At 44.0% G+C, this 18,063-nt stretch overlaps 2 protein-coding genes across 3 annotated transcripts in view; one reads left to right on the plus strand and one right to left on the minus strand.

Annotated features, from left to right (window-relative positions):
* gpc5b (glypican 5b) overlaps positions 1-18,063 on the minus strand; it is a 70,078-nt gene that overhangs the window by 8,371 nt on the left and 43,644 nt on the right. The window contains exon 9 of one of the 2 annotated variants that reach the window (XM_085436443.1): positions 17,184-17,313. In XM_085436443.1, coding sequence (XP_085292569.1) covers positions 17,184-17,313 — 130 coding nt within the window. Of the gene's footprint in view, positions 1-17,171; positions 17,314-18,063 lie in introns of both variants that reach the window. The other variant, XM_085436442.1, reaches the window with a different exon arrangement.
* LOC146688932 (uncharacterized) lies at positions 4,532-11,331 on the plus strand. Its single transcript, XM_085437475.1, has 6 exons — positions 4,532-5,470; positions 5,717-6,058; positions 6,176-6,310; positions 6,392-7,061; positions 7,134-7,523; positions 11,267-11,331. Exons 1-6 carry the CDS (start codon positions 5,066-5,068, stop codon positions 11,329-11,331), a joined length of 2,007 nt encoding a protein of 668 aa, XP_085293601.1. The 5' UTR covers positions 4,532-5,065.

Genomic DNA, 18,063 nt, shown 5'->3' on the forward strand with positions numbered 1-18,063 from the left:
GCTTTGCAACCCTTTGAAAGCTAAGATTCTTCTAATTTGCGGCCTCCAAATCCTTTCCTTGGTATTCTTTTCTCGTTTTGTGCAGGAACAATTAAATGCTTCTTGTTTGGCATTTCTCATCGGCTGTGGATCTTGATCAATAACAAGACCTAATTAAAATTTTAATGTCAGATATATTTATGTTTTTTAATGCAACATAAATATATTCATCCATGCCCTTTTTGCTCTCCTGGTAAACGTTCAACAGTCTGGGAAAGTTTTTTAAATAAACTAAAAAATAAATAAATAATTTTTTGTGAGGACTGTATGAAACATTGGCAATAAATGGCAAGCAAAACACAATGTGTGCCACTGGGGTGGAGAAATTCATTCTCGTCTTTGTGACACATAAGTCATATATTTCGTGTTTTCATGTTTTCCTATTTTAGACACAAAGCATTCAAACTGTAGCCACAATCATAATTTGCATCTGGAGCTCTGTTTGTAATATTACACTTTAGCATTCCTGCAACAACTATTCCGGGAAAGCCGCTACCCAAACATCAGCATAGCTGTGTCTGATTCCTCCATTTGGCCATCTAAAAAAAACCCTACTGACAGCACAGCTTCTTCCTAATGGCAGCAGACGCCACAGTGTATGTGCTGCATGTGTGTGTGTGTGTGTGTGTGTGTGTGTGTGTGTGTGTGTGTGTGTGTGTGTGTTTGCTTGTGCCCGTGGAACAGTTGTCAGGAGAAGCATGATCTGAGGAGCCAAAGTTAACGATGAACTGACAGCAAAGGTGAAGATGTATATGCGCTAAGCATGTGTGTGTGTGTGAAATAGAAAGTGCATTAATGATCAATCGCATGCGATATCAAATACTTGTGGTGTACTGTACAGAACTGTCAATTTAGGCCCCAATTAGGGGCAGTCTTGTTGTTCCTCAGTTTATATACACGGAGCATTCGCTCACACACACAGACACACACAAGCTAATGATGCGAGGTGACCTTGAAAAGCGTCTGGATAGCTCGTGTGTGTGTGTGGGCGTGTAAATGTATCCCAAGCATTTCCAGCTGAATCAGTAATGAGCATTTCATTACTTCAGCCTCAGTTCCCCAGGGAGGAAACACACACACACACACACACGCACACACACACACACACACACACACACACACACACACGCAGAGCAGAAAGAGCATGGTACAAGGTAGCTGTAGATTATTCCCTCAGCAAGTGCTTATTAGAATTAAATTATATTATGATAGTGACATTTTCTTTAAAAGCAAAGAAAGAAAGGAGCCGACTTCCAACTTCAGTACATCCTGACATGAATGACTACTTTCTATGCAATCTTGCAATGAAAGCAGCGTGATTCTGATATCCTGTTGAAACCTTCAAGGGCACTGTACTGCAGTATTATTCACTGCAGTCATCTTGTTATTTACTGACTATAAAAAAGAGAGTATGGGTCCCAGTATAGCTCACTGGGTTGAATAGGTGACCCACATGCCATAAAGCTATCACAGAGGCCTGCGTTTGAATCCACACCGAGGTCATTTACTGTGTATCTCTGTTTCCTGCCTTCTCTCATTGTCCTATCTTTATGAAGGCTAAAGAAATCTACAAATAAATACATATAAGAGCATAATGGAAAACGATATGCTTGTCCTTTATGTTATGAGTATCTATAGAAACGAAACGCATCCTCTCTAACCCCTCTGGGTAATTTACCATTACATTTCCAAGGGAAACGGAGGAAAAAAGGAAGAACACAGAGAAGGTTCATGGATGTAGTAAAGGAGGACATGCAGAGGGTTTATGTGACAGAGGAGGATGCTAGGGATGGGGTGAGATGGAGGCAAATGATCCACTGGGCGAAACCTGAAAGGAACAGGTGGAAGAAGAAGAAGATTTCCAAGCACTTTAGTAAGATTTTAAGAACGATACATTGTAACACCATAGTTACAGTTTATAGACGTCCCTTAAGTACCACGCATCCAGGCAATCATTAAGTTAGTGTTTTAAAATGAGGATAGCTGAGCATGTGTGTGCCTGTTCAAAGCACTGCTGTGCAGAACAGGAAGATTGGTGGGTGAAGGTGGATGAAAGAATGAAGCGAGCAGAGTGGCTCTTTGAAGGCTACACATCAACAGCAAGCCGGAGAGGGTGTTGTGGGAGGCGCAGCTAGACAAAGCAAGGGCAGCATGCTTCTCCAAAAGGTCAAGTATGAGAATAATAGCATCCCTGCAGAGAGGAGGACTAATATACAGATGATGTCGAATCAGATTTGCATGAACAATCTCCCTCAAGTGCCGACATGACCAGAAAGTCAGAGGTAAAGAGGGGCGGACTGAAAATAAGGAAATAGATGGGTTGACAGACGAGGAGACAGGCAATGAACGGTCTGTTTGATAGAGGTTATGGGTGTGGCAGCATAAGTGAACCCAACCATGCTGCCGACCTTTTCAGTAGATGTTCTGTGATTTGCAGCATCTCGCATAAAGTTTTGCTACTTTTATCTCTTCCGTGTTGAGCAGCACAGAGAGCTTTGCATAAAAGACAAGAGCAAAGCGAATGTATAATTCTTTAGTGAGCTGCATCTCCTAACCTGAGGATCTGACAGATATTAGCAAAAGCGAGATACGCGACTGCACACGTACATCATTGATTCTCAGTCTTTTTGGCCCCACTGTTGCCCCCATTAATTGGTGTGTGAAGCAGTTAGCATCAATGCACCGCAAGCTGTGAGTTCCAAGCAACAAAATGATAAAAGAAAGCATCTGTTTAAAGAAAAATGCCCAGCCCAAGTGATTTCACCACAAAAAGTATCAGGAGCCAAAAATAAATAAAGTTAAATGCCGTATTTTTCAGACCATAAGGCACACCGGATTATAAAGCGCATTAAGCGAAACAAAACAGATGAGCTCATTCTCTTTGCTTCCTCTACTTCTGTACCATTGATTAATGTTGAATTCCCTCGCAGCTGCTCTATTCCTGTGTTGTTGCAGTATATTATGACTAACCTCGTATTGTGGATCTCAGTTGTTCTCATGATTGAAATTTGGTCCGTTTAAAGCATCCTGCCATGCGATTGCATTTGTCCCTAACCATCGGGAACCCCCACGTTAACTTTTATCGAGTGGAAAAAAAAGTGATTCATTCATCATTCATCCTCCAGCTTCACTGTGTTTATGTTATGCTAACATAGCTGTGTCGCTAGTGATCACGTAGCACATCATTATTAGGGTTGCCAACCGTCCCTTAAAATACGGAATCGTCCCGTATTTCGAAACAAAAGTACACGTCCCGTATTGAGCTAATAAGGGACGCACTTTGTCCTGTAATACAGTGAGAATCAAAAGTACTCTATAAATGTTTATGGAATTAACGCTTTGTTTGAAAACATAATTCCCAGCCCCTCTCCTGCTTTGTGACCAATGAGCTGACACCACACTTATGACAATTCGAGTATGACAATTCAGATTACCGCTCATCTCATTGGTCGAGGAAAGGTCGCTTACGGAGAAAATACCGGAAGACAACAGATGACCACAACAACAAGCATGGCCAACAGGGAAACAAACGCTGACACTGCGGTGCAAGTCTCGGACGACAGTACACCTAAAGCTGGGCAGACACTGTGCGATTTTTTCAGTCACGTTATTCAGCTCCTGCTCAAACTGCACGATTGACTCGCAGGGGTTAGACGTTGGTAGGTCATGATGCAGGTCTCACACTATACCGCCCGATGCTCTGATGCGACCTGAGTGCTCACACTGTGCCTCCATAAAATGAAGGTTATAACAGAAAATCTGTCGCTCTCCCTCTCTCTCTCTGTCTTTCACTCACACAGACACACCACCACCATCAACTTTGCTAAATTGCTAATGAAAAACATTGATCAGGCAGCTGTGATTGAGCAGCAATGTAAATCCAACTATTTTCACGGTTGTTGTGGTCGTGATCATTTTGTGAGGCCACATTGGAAAGCTCATCCGAGCCTTTTCGAAGTTCTACAAGTAGTGCCTCCATCGCTTGTGTCCAGATCACACGCTGCACTGCTGTGCTGCTCCGTCTTTTTCACCGACGTTTACGTGTTTGCGCGTGCGCAGTGTGAGCGCCTGTGGTGACACCTTCACGAGCGATTGATGATCAGGAGCTGGTCGTGAGGTGTTAATCACTTCTCGTTACCCCACGTATACTACACGACGCACGATGAAGGCCAAAATCGGTCCGATCACTCAAAAATCGGCTCAAAATGGGCCAAAAACCGCACAGTGTAAGCCCAGCATTAGAGCAGCAATGTTTGTTCCCCTCAGAGAAAGGGAAGAATGGGAAAAGGAAAACACCTGGCTGGAAAAAGTTAATATGGGCATGTGCAGTGAATATCAGCGCTATGTGGCCAGAAGTGTGATAATATAATTTATTTTGTGTAATAAACAACTGCAAGGATAGATGATTACAACAAATAGATGACTAATACATAAAAGTAATACATAGATGAATAATGATGATGAGTTAAGATGCGTAATCATGGGAACTGTCATGGTCCTGGGTCGTTGACCCAGCGTTTTGTGTTTTGTGACTATTTCCCTCTGTTCTAGTTATTCTGTGTCCTCCCCCCTTGTGTCCGGTTCGGGTTCTAGATTTCCTGTTTTACTTTGTAGGTCTGTGTCTCGTTATGCCCATTAAGTTCCAGCTGTGTCCCCTCCTGTGTGCCATTTCCTCATTACCTGGTGTGTGTATTTATAGTTGGTGTCTGCCTGTGCTCCTCGTCGGCTCGTCTGCACTCATCCGTGTATTTCTGCGTATCTCTGCATTCATCTGCGTTCCATGGTGTCCTGTCTCTGCGTCCCTCTGCCCCGCACCCCCTTTGTACGGTCTCAGGTTTGCTATTTAGTTTCTCCCAGTTTAGGTTTCCGTTTGTAAAGTACTCATACCTCGTTGCCTGTTTTTGTCACCACCACCTTTGTAAATAAAACATCACTCGTATCATCAGTTTGCTGCATCTTGGGTCCTCCTTTTCCTCCACACCACACGGCTCCCTCCGCCAGCCGTGACAGTACGAGCCGACCAAACATGGACCCAGCAGCATCCGCACCGTCCCAGGAGTTTCGGGAGGAAGTGATCGACAGCGTCTCCAGGTTGGTCAACCTGTGGCTGGAGCATGAGGAGGAAGAGCTTCACCACGCTGTAGAAGCTAGGCTACAGCAGCTGATGTCTGCTCACTGCTGGCTACTCGACTCTCTTCACCCGCTCGCACAGGACTTCATCCTTAACGAACTTCACCTCCACCCTCCAGCCGCTACCGCTTCCCAACCCAGCCCGGCGGTGAAGATTTTGCCCGGCCCGCCGGAGGTTTTGCCCGGCCCGCTGGAGGTTTTGCCGGGCCCGCCGGAGGTTTTGCCCGGGAGGAAGCGACGATCGCGCCGTCGGCGCGTCGCCCCACAGCCGGAGGTTGGGACTTCGGAACTGCCGGCTGTGGTGAGTGGAAAAGACACTCCGTCTGTTTCGCCAGCTCGCATGACTGTTTATTCCGGGGCTGTGTTTGTTGAGCCAGCTGCCCAGCCGGTAGCTCGGTTAGCTGCCCTGCAGCCGCTACCTCAGTTAGCCACTCAATCTCCACCTCCATTACAGTCACAGCCAGACCTATTAGACACCTTGTTACAATCCGTGGCTCAGTCAATAGCTCAGTTGGCAAGAGACTCATCAGCGTTATTACCAGCTCAGCCACCATCTTCACCAGCTCCGCCTGTACTACAAGTCCAGTCCATCCAACCGGAAAAGCACTGTTTTTCACCTGTTCATGTCAAGCAGAGAGACACACCACATAACGCAGTAGTCAGTCCGCAACAGCTGGCCAGCCCAGAGACTGTGACGCACTCCAGGGCCTCCCCAGAGGCTGGGTCCCAGCCCCCGGCCGACTCTGGACCCCTGGAGGTTAAGAAGCCAGCTGAGGACTGCATCCGGCTGTCGCTGCCTGAGCTGAGTCGATGCTCTGTGCAGCTGCAGTCTGCTTTGTGTTTGCCAGAGGCCCGTGCGCCTGCTGGTTCTGATCTGTTCCTGCCAGAGGCCCGTGCGCCTGCTGGTTCTGACCCGTACCTGCCAGAGGCCCGTGCGCCTGCTGGTTCTGAACTGTGCCTGCCAGAGGCCCGTGCGCCTGCTGGTTCTGAACTGTGCCTGCCAGAGGCCCGTGCGCCTACTGGTTCTGACCTGTGTGTTCCAGGGGCCCCGGTGCCCACTGGTCCAGAGACTGTTTTCGCTGGGGGGCCCGAGGAGCCCGTCCAGCCTCCTGCTTCGCCTGCTGGGGGGCCCGAGGAGCCCGTCCAGCCTCCTGTCTCGCCTGCTGGGGGGCCCGAGGAGCCCGTCCAGCCTCCTGTCTCGCCTGCTGGGGGGCCCGAGGAGCCCGTCCAGCCTCAAGACTCGTCAGCTGGAGGTTCAGGAGAACCTAGCCAGCCTCCTGTCTCGTCAGCTGGGGGGCCCGAGGAGCCCGTCCAGCCCCAAGACCCATCATCGCCACCAGCTGCAGCCTCTGTGTCTCCATCCTCGCCAGCTGCGGCCTCTGTGTCTTCACCCACGCCGTCGCCTGGTCCAGCCACTACTTCACCCACGCCTGGCCCGGCTTCAGCTTCTGCTTCACCCACGCCTGGCCCGGCTTCAGCCTCTGCTTCACCCACGCCTGGCCCGGCTTCAGCTTCTGCTTCACCCACGCCTGGCCCGGCCTCTGCTTCTGCTTCATCCTCGCCTGGCCCGGCTTCAGCTTCTGCTTCACCCACGCCTGGTCCGGCCTCTGCTTCTGCTTCATCCTCGCCTGGTCCGGCTCCAGCCTTCGTGTCTTCAGCATCGCCTGGCCCGGCTTCAGCATCCTCATCAGCTGCCTCGTCTGGTCCAGCCTCTGCTTTGGTCTCGTCTGGTGCTGCGACGGCCACGCCACCTTCGGGTCCCAAACTGCCGCCTCGACATCGGCGGTCATCTGCCAGGCCGCTGGTGGAGCGTCATCGTCAACATGGACGACCTCCTAGACGCCGCCGCTGCCTTCCGCGCGGTCGGCCTCCAGACTTGTGTCATCGCCGCCGTTGCCGTCCGAACGGTCGGCCTCCAGACTTCTGTTATCGCCGCCGTTGCCGTCCGCACGGTCGGCCTCCAGACTTCTGTCATCGCCGCCGTTGCTGTCCGCACGGTCGGCCGCCTGAACGGTTTCCCTGTTGCCGCCGCTGCCGTGTGCACGGGCGGCCCCCTGAACTGCCTCCACTCCGCCACCGCTGCCTTCCGCTCGGTCGGCTTATGGATCTGCGTCGCCGACGTGGCCGGCCTCAGAAGATAAACTGTCCTGGACTTCTGAGCTGTGAGCCTCTGGGCCGGCCTCCTGACCTGTGTTTTGTCCTAGTACTCCAGCATGTGTGTTTTTGTTTTGGACAATTCCCTCGGTCCGCTGGAGCTTGTTTTGTTCGGTGTTGGTCCCTCCGTCCTGGGCCCCCGCCGCCCGCCCTGGGTTGGTCGTCTGTTTTTGTTTTGGGCTGTCTGGTGCCAGCCCTTGGTGGGGGGGTACTGTCATGGTCCTGGGTCGTTGACCCAGCGTTTTGTGTTTTGTGACTATTTCCCTCTGTTCTAGTTATTCTGTGTCCTCCCCCCTTGTGTCCGGTTCGGGTTCTAGATTTCCTGTTTTACTTTGTAGGTCTGTGTCTCATTATGCCCATTAAGTTCCAGCTGTGTCCCCTCCTGTGTGCCATTTCCTCATTACCTGGTGTGTGTATTTATAGTTGGTGTCTGCCTGTGCTCCTCGTCGGCTCGTCTGCACTCATCCGTGTATTTCTGCGTATCTCTGCATTCATCTGCGTTCCATGGTGTCCTGTCTCTGCGTCCCTCTGCCCCGCACCCCCTTTGTACGGTCTCAGGTTTGCTATTTAGTTTCTCCCAGTTTAGGTTTCCGTTTGTAAAGTACTCATACCTCGTTGCCTGTTTTTGTCACCACCACCTTTGTAAATAAAACATCACTCGTATCATCAGTTTGCTGCATCTTGGGTCCTCCTTTTCCTCCACACCACACGGCTCCCTCCGCCAGCCGTGACAGTAACAAGCGGGTTTACAAACAGGAGCAGCTGATTAGCATTAGAAAAGCTGAAATAATACCTCAACTGAAGCCAATTGTACTAAATGCACTAAATGTGCACTGTTCCAAGAATATTTTTCTTTCTATTGTTTTCTATTATTTTAAGTTAAGCAGGACAGAGTTCTTTTAAAGAAAGATTTACTTATATTCTCAAAAGTTAAGCATGACAGGCTTCTGTTTAAGAAAGAGACCTGTTTTACTGTGTTAATGTTGTCATTTTGAGCTAAAAATAAATGGCTAAATGATCATTTGTTTCACATGTGTTCATATCACAAAGAATAGAATATGCATGTACTTAAATCAACTTCAAGTCAAATGGTTAAAAAAATAATTTCACACACAAAAAAAGAGCTAGAAAATTCACCACACTGGGAAGGGTGAAGACAACTGGGTCGCCCGGCCCTGGCCACGAGGTGTCCCTTATTTATTTTTCAGGGAGTTGGCAACCCTAATCATTATATACCAGCTAGCCCAACTTCAGTAACCCTACAAACGTCACTGCTGTTTAGTTTTCTTCTTCATTTATGTCTGAAGTGATAGCAGAGCTGTACGTTTGAATTTTTTCACAAATCTCTCAGTCAGAACATGCAATGTCATGTTTAGGTGGAAACTAGCGAGCTAACTTCCTGCTAACTTCTAACTCTGTTAAATTTAATAAATTTTGTTTTCATGGATGCCTGGATGTTAAACTTAATTGTTATACCTGGTAAAGCAGCAACGCTGATCATGTTATTACAGATGAAAGAATTTAGACAGTTTTTAACTCTCAGTGATGCCTCAGTGTTCATTTGACTTTGGAACGTGAAGTAGACGGAGTTTTGGACCCAGATTACTCCGAATCCGTGAGGCTCCTGCCTACGGTAGCTGTAATGCTCCAACAATCCATCAAGCGGTGTGGCTTCGTAGCTTCCCAAAGTCTCACCAAAATACTAAAACATTTTTTTGACATATTTTGAGCGCCGTGTACCACATATAATCCGTTCAAGGTCAGTAAGCACAACCAGAATTCATACATAAGGCGCACTGTTGATCTTTGAGAAAATTAAAGGATTTTAAGTGCGCCTTATAGTGCGGAAAATATGGCAGTTCTGATAAATGTAGTGTCTGGCTCACAAATAGTGGAAAAAACAAGAACTTTCTTGTTATTTAGTTGTTTATCTGTTGGTTTACTTACTTCAGTGTAAAATGATTGGCAATAGTAGTGGGGAATCCTTATCAATAGAAAAAGCTGCAAAACTAATGAAAATATAGTTAAAAGATCCAGCAGGCCAGATTCAACTTTTCACCGGTCAGATTCTGGCCGTTATGTTTGGCATCTCTGCAATATACATTAACTACTTTTTTCCCCCTTTCCCAGCAGTGTTGAGCTTGGTGGTCAAAGCGACATGGCAGAGGTATACTATGAAGCAGAATAAGTGGCTTAGCCAGTTAATGCAACCTTAGGAAAGGCCACTTCCTAGCCAGTAACATTGCCACGGTTATTCAGTGCTCTTTAAGGTGGAGGTGCATAAGCTGACCAATCAATTCTGTGGAAAATTCCATTCTTCTTTTAGGGAGGCTAATTAGGGAAAGACAGACTCTCAGCAGACGGGATTTTACTTGCCTCTTGAGTATTGTACTTTTTGACCTGACATGAAATTTGCAAGTCAGCTACCTAAGTGGTCATAAGCACCATAAGCAGTATATGAATTCAATGACATAAAAGTTGTACTTAATCTTCCCATGCCTTCATGACAGGGCAGTGAAACTGAAAAGTGTATGAATTTATACAGTTTTGGATCTAACTTGGCTGCATTATTGCATTATTATATTATAAAATAATCACAGGAAAAACACTGCACTGTAGTTACATTATTATTATTCAATTTACCTAAAGCTATGGCCGATAGAAACAATAAAAAACAACCAAATACACACAAGGAAAGAAAATACCTCCAACAAAGCAGCACAAAGAACAATAAAGCCATTTTAACAAAATCTTAAAAACTGTAAATGAGCTTCATCTTCGAAATCAGCACAGAGATCATATCAGGAACAGATCTGTTTAACACACAGCAAGCAAAACAAAACAAATCAGGTAATCATTATGTTTTCTATAACTTACATAGTGCTTAACGAATTTATTATCACCATTTAATGAGAGCAGCAGCCCTGAATTAACAGTACTGGTAATTATCAAAATCAGTGTTTCTGCTTCCGTCATGGTTAATCCGCCAGAATTTACAAACTCTTTAATCAAAATGATAGTTTAAAGCTAAAATATATAATTATTGTTGTCATTACTGGATTTCAAAGTGTACTGTTTTATAAAAAAGCAGAAAATGGTAAAAACACTTTATTATATTTTGAGTGAGATGCCAAATTACAGTTTTTTTACTTGTATTCTTGAACAAAAAAAGAACCGCTTTAGTGCTTGAATGTTTTGCTGGATAGCATGAATTCATTTTTTTTTCTTTTTTGCTTAAAAAAACTGTCTTTTTTTTTTTAAACAGACTGCTGACAGATTTATATAAATATATTACATATATAATTATATATAACATTTGTGTTTTCTTGTCTTTATAACAGGTAATCTAATAAATTTGCCTTTTTGTCTTTATAAGTAACTACAAGCAAGTATAAGAAGATAGAAAGACGATATGACGGGTTTGGACTGCCGGTGTGAAGCAGCAGTGGAACAGTGGGATATTGTTTGCATTTACTAGATGTTTTACACCCTGACGTTCTCCAGCGTATGCATGTACAAAGAAAGCAGTTTTATCTTATAGCACTGATCAATTCGTTCATGAGGCTCGCTCTGGGAACTTTTATAGTCACCAGTGCCGATTGGAGGCCTTGCCAGACTTTTTATTGTTCTTCCTGGCTCCCTTTAGACAGCACTGAATGCTTATGAATGCAGATCAAACTGTACTCAGGCGGAGGGGCAACATTTTTAATCAGTAGAAAAACTGGCCTTTCCCTTTAAAATGAAATAGCTTCTGAAGGCTTTGCAAAGCTGGCTCAAGGGAAGTGGGGGAGAGGCCAACAGAGCAACGCAGACATTATGGAGGGAAGATAGGTGGAACAATGTGTACACTATCCTGTTTGTATGTCTATTATTTATTTCAGGTTTATGTTAAGAACCAAACACTGTCAGCAATTTAACTGTGACTTAAACTGTGCGTTTGCAGATTCCAGTGTGCTTCAGGAACAAAGAGGAAGCACAATGCACAGACTCACTGCTACTTGGCCATGAGAAATGGCACGTATACCCCACCACCACGTCCTTACTATCCTTATCGCTCCGTGTGTTACTCCCTTTCTCTCTTCCTCTTCCTTCATTGTCATCAAATAAGGACCCATGGGAGGACAGACCACCTGGTAACCATAGCTACAGGGATTGAGCACCCCATTGCGAGTAGTGCATTCACACATTCTCTTACAGACACACACACACAAATGCCTCTTGTGCTTAAAGAGTTCCTGAATATATTACCAACGAGTATGCAGCAGAATATAAACCAGCCTGTGGTCTTGGTGCTTTCCAGAGTGGTATTACTGGTTGTAAAGTGACTCGTGGATACCTGGAGGTTATAGTTTCCCTATCTCAGCATTCAACCCCCCACAGTATAGTACAGCAGCTATGGTGATGTGGCATTTCATTTGGAAGAGAAGAGAAGAGAAGAGAAGAGAAGAGAAGAGAAGAGGAGAGGTGATTACATTTACATTATTGACGTTATGGGACCTGGATGTCTAGGGAGACAGAGCGATCGGAGATGGGCCAGTTGAAGAAGGGATTGTGCTCGTTTAAGGAAGGAAAATCAATCAGTTTAATCTTGGTGAATTCCAGAAAAAGAGAGAGTTTGAAATGACTAAACGACATAAGAAGCACAGTAAAGATCAAGAGAATAAAAAGACTCTGCTGCAATGTAATAAATAAGTGATACTATTAAATAACCTACAAAGAGGAAAGCTATATCTGACTGCTGATGCAGAAGTCCATAGATCAGAATCCATTAGCTTCAGCCTTTGCATTTATAGGCGTTTATCATATAGCTTTTCCACTGGTGACAGTGAAACAAATGCTGCGCCTGAATCTTCACCATAACAACGTTTTCGAAACGTATGACAACACTGTGTGAGAATGAACTCCAGCATGAGTTTGGCTGGAGTTCACCGTCTCCGTCTAATGGCACAGATAGCTTGAACTTAAGCTGCCTGCTTTTAACTGCTCATGTGCTCGGATGCCTGTTTTTTTCCTTTTGTTTTTGATCGGCGAGCATTGTTTGCCAACTGATTCTCCTCCTCCCGGCTGAGATCAACTCGCCTTTATGTGGAAAATGGACTTAAATCAAATAATAATAGACCGCGTGCTGTCTCGGCACAACTGAAGCAACTTCACGTTGCCCACATAAATAAAACACATCCGTTTTGGAGCTTGACTTCTGCCACCCGCCGATATGGCCTGGCACCGCGCCTCCCTCTCTGCCCACACGCGCTGCCCTCGTCCCGCCTCAGCTCTCAACAAAGCCGAGAAATAATTATGTCAAAATATTTGCAAAAGAAATTCTTAATCTTTCTCATATCTGATAGATCTGGGTTTAGGGAGGGAGAAGGAAAACACAATGGTATTTGAGTGTGTGTGTGTGTGTGTGTGTGTGTGTGTGTGTGTGTGTGTGTGTGTGTGTGTGTTCAAGGACGCACATACAGACATTGTAAGTCAAGAAGCAACACAGTACTAGATTTGTTTCTGTCAGTCAGAGCGGCAGAGAGCAGATACACATAAAACATGCTGGGTTACACACAAAGACGCTTCAATCTCAGACATCGCAGATGAAACGAGTGTTGGGCACACAAACAAGAGGTCATAAAGATTCATTTGCACGCACACACACACACACTCTCTCTCTTTCTAATGCAAGCAGAGTCTGGATTCTGTGCTATTCCTCTCCTGTGAAATAATAAGCTCCACATTTCAGTGATTCGGATTTAGAGAAGTGGTTTGTAGGCAGAATTTTAAAGAGATAAAGCTGGAGAGCCTAGATTTAGTGGCAGCCGCATCTTTAAAAACAACACAGCAGCCTAAATTTATTCATGCAATAGTATTTTATTTATGCTTTACCTCAGAATCACTGATATAGTCTGCTGTACAGACATGCAAAGTACAAGCAGAGAAAAATTAAGAAATGGCTTGTGTGAGCCTTGATGTGATTTGTGGGGTCTAGCTGATCCAGCATCACTCTTTCAGCTCCAGTGCATGTTAGCCTTGTTTATATGCATAGAAAGGGTGACAAGCAGGAAGAAATGCAGAAAATCCCCGTCTGTCACTCTATATTGTGATTCTTTCTCCAGGCTTGAGAGACAAGATCCCAACACGCTGCCAACGGCTCGCTTAATCATAACCAGCAATTTTCTCTGGAAATAACAAACGTACCAGCTTGAGGCCAAGCGGGAGGTTTGACTTTCCTGAGAAGTGGCACATCAAGGTTAGCGGAAAGGGTATGATAAATGTAGTGACAAATGCATTACTTTTAGTGTTCTTAAATAAGCAGGTCATGCAGTATAAGAAAACAAACAGAAGCGCTCCTCAGAGAGGGCTCATGGTGAAGTGAACACGCTACCTTGTCGAAGTTATCTGAATGCTTGAAAAATAATCGTGATGTGCATATTTTCCAAAACACGGAATGTGAATGATGAGCGTGAACAAACTATCAATTAAAATCTTCTGTCACCTGTCACTGAACTATCACTTTTTATAAATTTAAGAGATGAAAAGAGAGCTGTTTTTATTTTATCCTTTTTTTAAACAAAACACAAACCAACATGGGTTTCCTACCTTTTTTTTCAATGAGATTATATATGTGACCTGACCAGTTTACCTGAATCTGTTTCCCAGTCTCAGTTTTCATCCTACTGAAACTACATAACACACTAAAAATGTGACTTCAGTGATTTGATCTGGGAAAGCAACAATACAAACTCAGAGACTCCAGTTGCTTGTATGTGTTATGGGAAGTTGCGTCGCAATGAACGTGTTTAGGTTTCTTCACATTCAGCATGAGTTTTCAATTCAATTCAATTTTATTTTATTTATATAGCACCAAATCAAAACAGCAGTCACCTCAAGTCACTTTGTCAGGTAAAGCTCCTACAATAACTGAGAGAAAAGCCCAACAATCAAAGGACCCCCATGGGCAAGCACTTGGTGACAGTGGGAAGGAAAAACTCCCCTTTAAAAGGAAGAAAGCTCCAGCAGAACCAGGTTTTGCACTGGTCCATTTCAAAGATTTTACCATTTTCACCATCACCATCTCAGTTTAAACAAACCAGGTGTGAAGAGAAGTGGCAGGTCTGACTATAAACCACTTGCTTATTGGCTAATTGTTTGAGATTAACAAGTCATTAGCAGTGAAAATAATACAGATGTGGTCCTTTTTGAAACATAGCATGACTGAAATTTATACAATAGATACTTTTTTTTAGTATGACCGGAAATGAGTGACTGAGCCCACACTGTAAACTAAAAGTGTTTACAAAGGTCAAGTCAGAAAGTTGTTATTCCCGTAGGCTGTGTGTCGAAATGAAGGATAGTGTCCAGGCATCCACGAAAAAAGGATTTACCAGGGTGAGTGGGGGAAGGTGTTAGCAGTAAAGTAGCTTTGAAATCTAAAGATAAGAATAAAAACATTTAGCCAACCCACAAAGCTTTGGAGGTTATTGAAGTTCAGCTAGTTTGCTAGATCTTTTAGGTGAGAGATAAAGTCTTCTCAATAAAAGTGCATGTTCAGTGTTGTTCAGTGAGGTACACAATCTGAGTCCCCATTGGGTGACAAAAGAGATTAAACAAAAAAACAAAACATGGTCCTTTTCTAAAGCATTAAAATACTGCTGAGAGGCTCACAGCATCCTGGATACTCAGTGAAGCATGCCTTAGCTTGAAGGCCGGCTATGAATAAATAGTACTGATACAGTTACAAGTGTACAACTGAATAGTTTGCTAAGGCTCATCTCTATTCAAAGAACAAGGGCACACAGAAACGACAAGAGCCTTAGAAACAGCCATGTTGCCTTTACATTATCACTTAGCAAGTGAATTCAATCCAGCTGCTTTTTGTTTTCTACATAAAAACACTGCAGCAGTGGCATTGAAAAATGTACACAGAAGATGGCTATTAGTGCGTTTTTCTTTTTTGGGAAGGAAAAAAGGTCATAAGCATAGCAGATGAATCCCATTTAAGATGTCAGCATCGTGTCCTCCATCCTTCGCAGTGTTATTTACCTCCTCATTATTATAAGGAGTAACTTAACACTCACAGGAATTCAGATTTTTACTCTAGTGGTTGAACTTCCCACCTTTATACAGCGATTTAGCTACAAGTGTTTTTCAAACACGATGATTCAGCGTTGTAAAGAGACCACTTCTTACTCTTGTCAGTGATGTTGGGTGTTATAACACCTTGCAGGTTACTCTGCGGAAATTTAGGTCAATTTTAAAGGATAAAGACGATAGTACTCTAAGTCAGCGTGACTGCTCTTAACTTTGCACTAAAAGTGTTTTGCAATTTTACTTGTTTTGAATTCAATCTGTTATTGCATAAGAACTGTTTACGTGTTTGTAGCGCGCACATGTTGTTTGAAACAACTCATGGCCAGGCCACATTTAAAAAAGAGATTTCTAATCCTTTAATTAAACTTTTACTTAAATGAGACTGAATAAACTTTGTTACCAGAATGAAGAGATATCCAGTCTATATTTAACTTAGTTTAATATATTAAGATATGTGCAGTGGGGTTTTTCGAAGGCTGATGACATTCTTTAGATTTTTAGATTTGGTGTTTACAGTTTTCCCCATTTTGATAAATGGACTGCTATTTTTATAGCACCTCGGTATTCGGTTGAGCTCTCACAGCATTTTCTACTGAAAGTGTCATTCACCCATTCACATATCACTTTTATCTAACATCTAACATTTACACACACACACTCATGTGGATGAACTGGGGTTCAGCATCTTGCCCGAGGATACTTCTGCACAGAGACTGGAGAAGTCAGGGCCCAATCGATCGGTAGATGACCCAGTCTACCATGCTCTACCACCTGAGCCACAGCTGTTCAGGTGGTATTAAGCCGCTAAGAAAGACATAATGGCTCAGAAAGGATCAAAACCTTTCTGAAATCCTGTGAAAAGCTTTGATATTGTATTTCCACCAGTCATTCTAAGATTTTCTCTCAGCTAACACAGATCACAGTAGTCCGTTATCTTTAGAGCATATTAAATCTTCTCTTTACTCGTCAACACATTTCATGCTATGAGAAACACAGGGCCTTTAGATGTTTTTCAGGCCAAGGACAGAAAACATTACATTTGGCCAGTACCCTCAACCCAGAGCATCCTTTCTGAAATTAGCAATTAAAATGAAAGTAAATTTGAACTTCATCCACTCTGTGGAATTGTCTCAACGTTCCTACGGGTCCCAGTTCTCCCTGTGACACCCATGTATTATGTATAAGCATATGCACGATGAATAAGTCAAGAGATAAATGACGAAAATTACATTTCTTTTCCGCCCCCCATTTCTGTTTTTGGCATGACCCGGTTGTTAGTGCATCCTTTATCACGGCAGAGGAGCAAGTAAACTGCAGAGACCAGCAGAAAGTGAGATGGAAAAAGTGAGAGAAGAGCAGAGAGAGCAAGAGAGGAGGGAGGACAGTTGAATCCATCTCTCAGTACTATCCCTCCCTCTGGGCATTTCCCGGCTGGCACACGATATGTGGAGGCTGCAGTATTTTAAATCTCTACTATACTAATACCAATGAACCATGAGCACATTGTCTTTTATTTATTATTTGTGTGTGTGTGTGTGTGTGTGTGTGTGTGTGTGTGTGTGTGTGTGTGTGTGTGTGTGTGTGTGTGTGTGTGTGTGTGTGTGTGTGCATGTGTGCAAGCATGTGTGCCGGAAACCCCAGAGCTACAGAGGCTAAAGACAAGATTGCAAGCGTGCACCAACTCATTTGCGTATATGTGTGGGTGTATGTTTGCTAATGTTTGTTCCTCTCTTTCTGCGAGCTCGCCTATGTGTTTGTGTGTGACTCACCGCTCTCCTCACCAGATGCTTCACAGCCATCTTCATCATCACAGTCGTCTCCGCTGCCTCCCTCCGTGTGGGCGCTCCCTCCCTCCTCTTCCTCAACCCTTCCTCTCACTTTGCTCGCCCAGCCCAGCTCCACTAATAGTTCCTAAATGAAGCGCACACACACATATGTCCACAGATATTACACATACATTTGCAAGACACTTGGATTGATTCAAATTTTGTTCTGTATTGTGACAAGATTTTTTTCTGATTTTATTTGATAACCTTACTGGTAGAAAAACATTTTTTATGTCTTTCAAACTATGTTGTCTTTTTTCATAACTTAAGCTAAAGAAATTGGAACAAATTATGTGTTTTGTGACAGGCTGCTAGTAACAAAGTACCTAATGATACAAGAAAGTCTTTGAAAAACCTTCCTTGGAAGCAAAGTCTGAAGAATTGAGGGGTAGCAGTTTGTAATGTATACTATAATCGAGAATAATCCAATTTTCAGGGGGTCACATGGAAGGCAGTGACTGATTTTTATAATGGAATGACATGTATGTATAAACACACATCGAAAGAAAGACTAGAAAACAAGGAACATGTAGACAAAAACACAGGTCAAAGTACACATGAAAACTTTATTCAAGTCATGGTATGACAACAAGAATCCCACTCTCCACTGCTTATTTAGATCAGTGCCGATGCCGTGGCATAATTGTGATGCCAGATAAAAGCTTCATGCCTCTATTCATGTCTTCACGCCTGCTATTTGATTACTTTTTAAATACAATACTGGATTTAGCTTCAGTGGTGGTAAGATCTATCTGCTTTGGTCTTAAAATTTGTCCCACGAACACATTTTAAGACCAGAGGAGATAGATCTTTTAGAGCAGTGGCCCACAGGTTG

This window comes from Copadichromis virginalis, linkage group LG17 (assembly GCF_057382275.1).
Source record: "Copadichromis virginalis isolate Kocher_CV1m ecotype Utaka linkage group LG17, C_Virginalis_male_GT1.1, whole genome shotgun sequence".
Lineage (NCBI taxonomy): Eukaryota > Metazoa > Chordata > Actinopteri > Cichliformes > Cichlidae > Copadichromis > Copadichromis virginalis.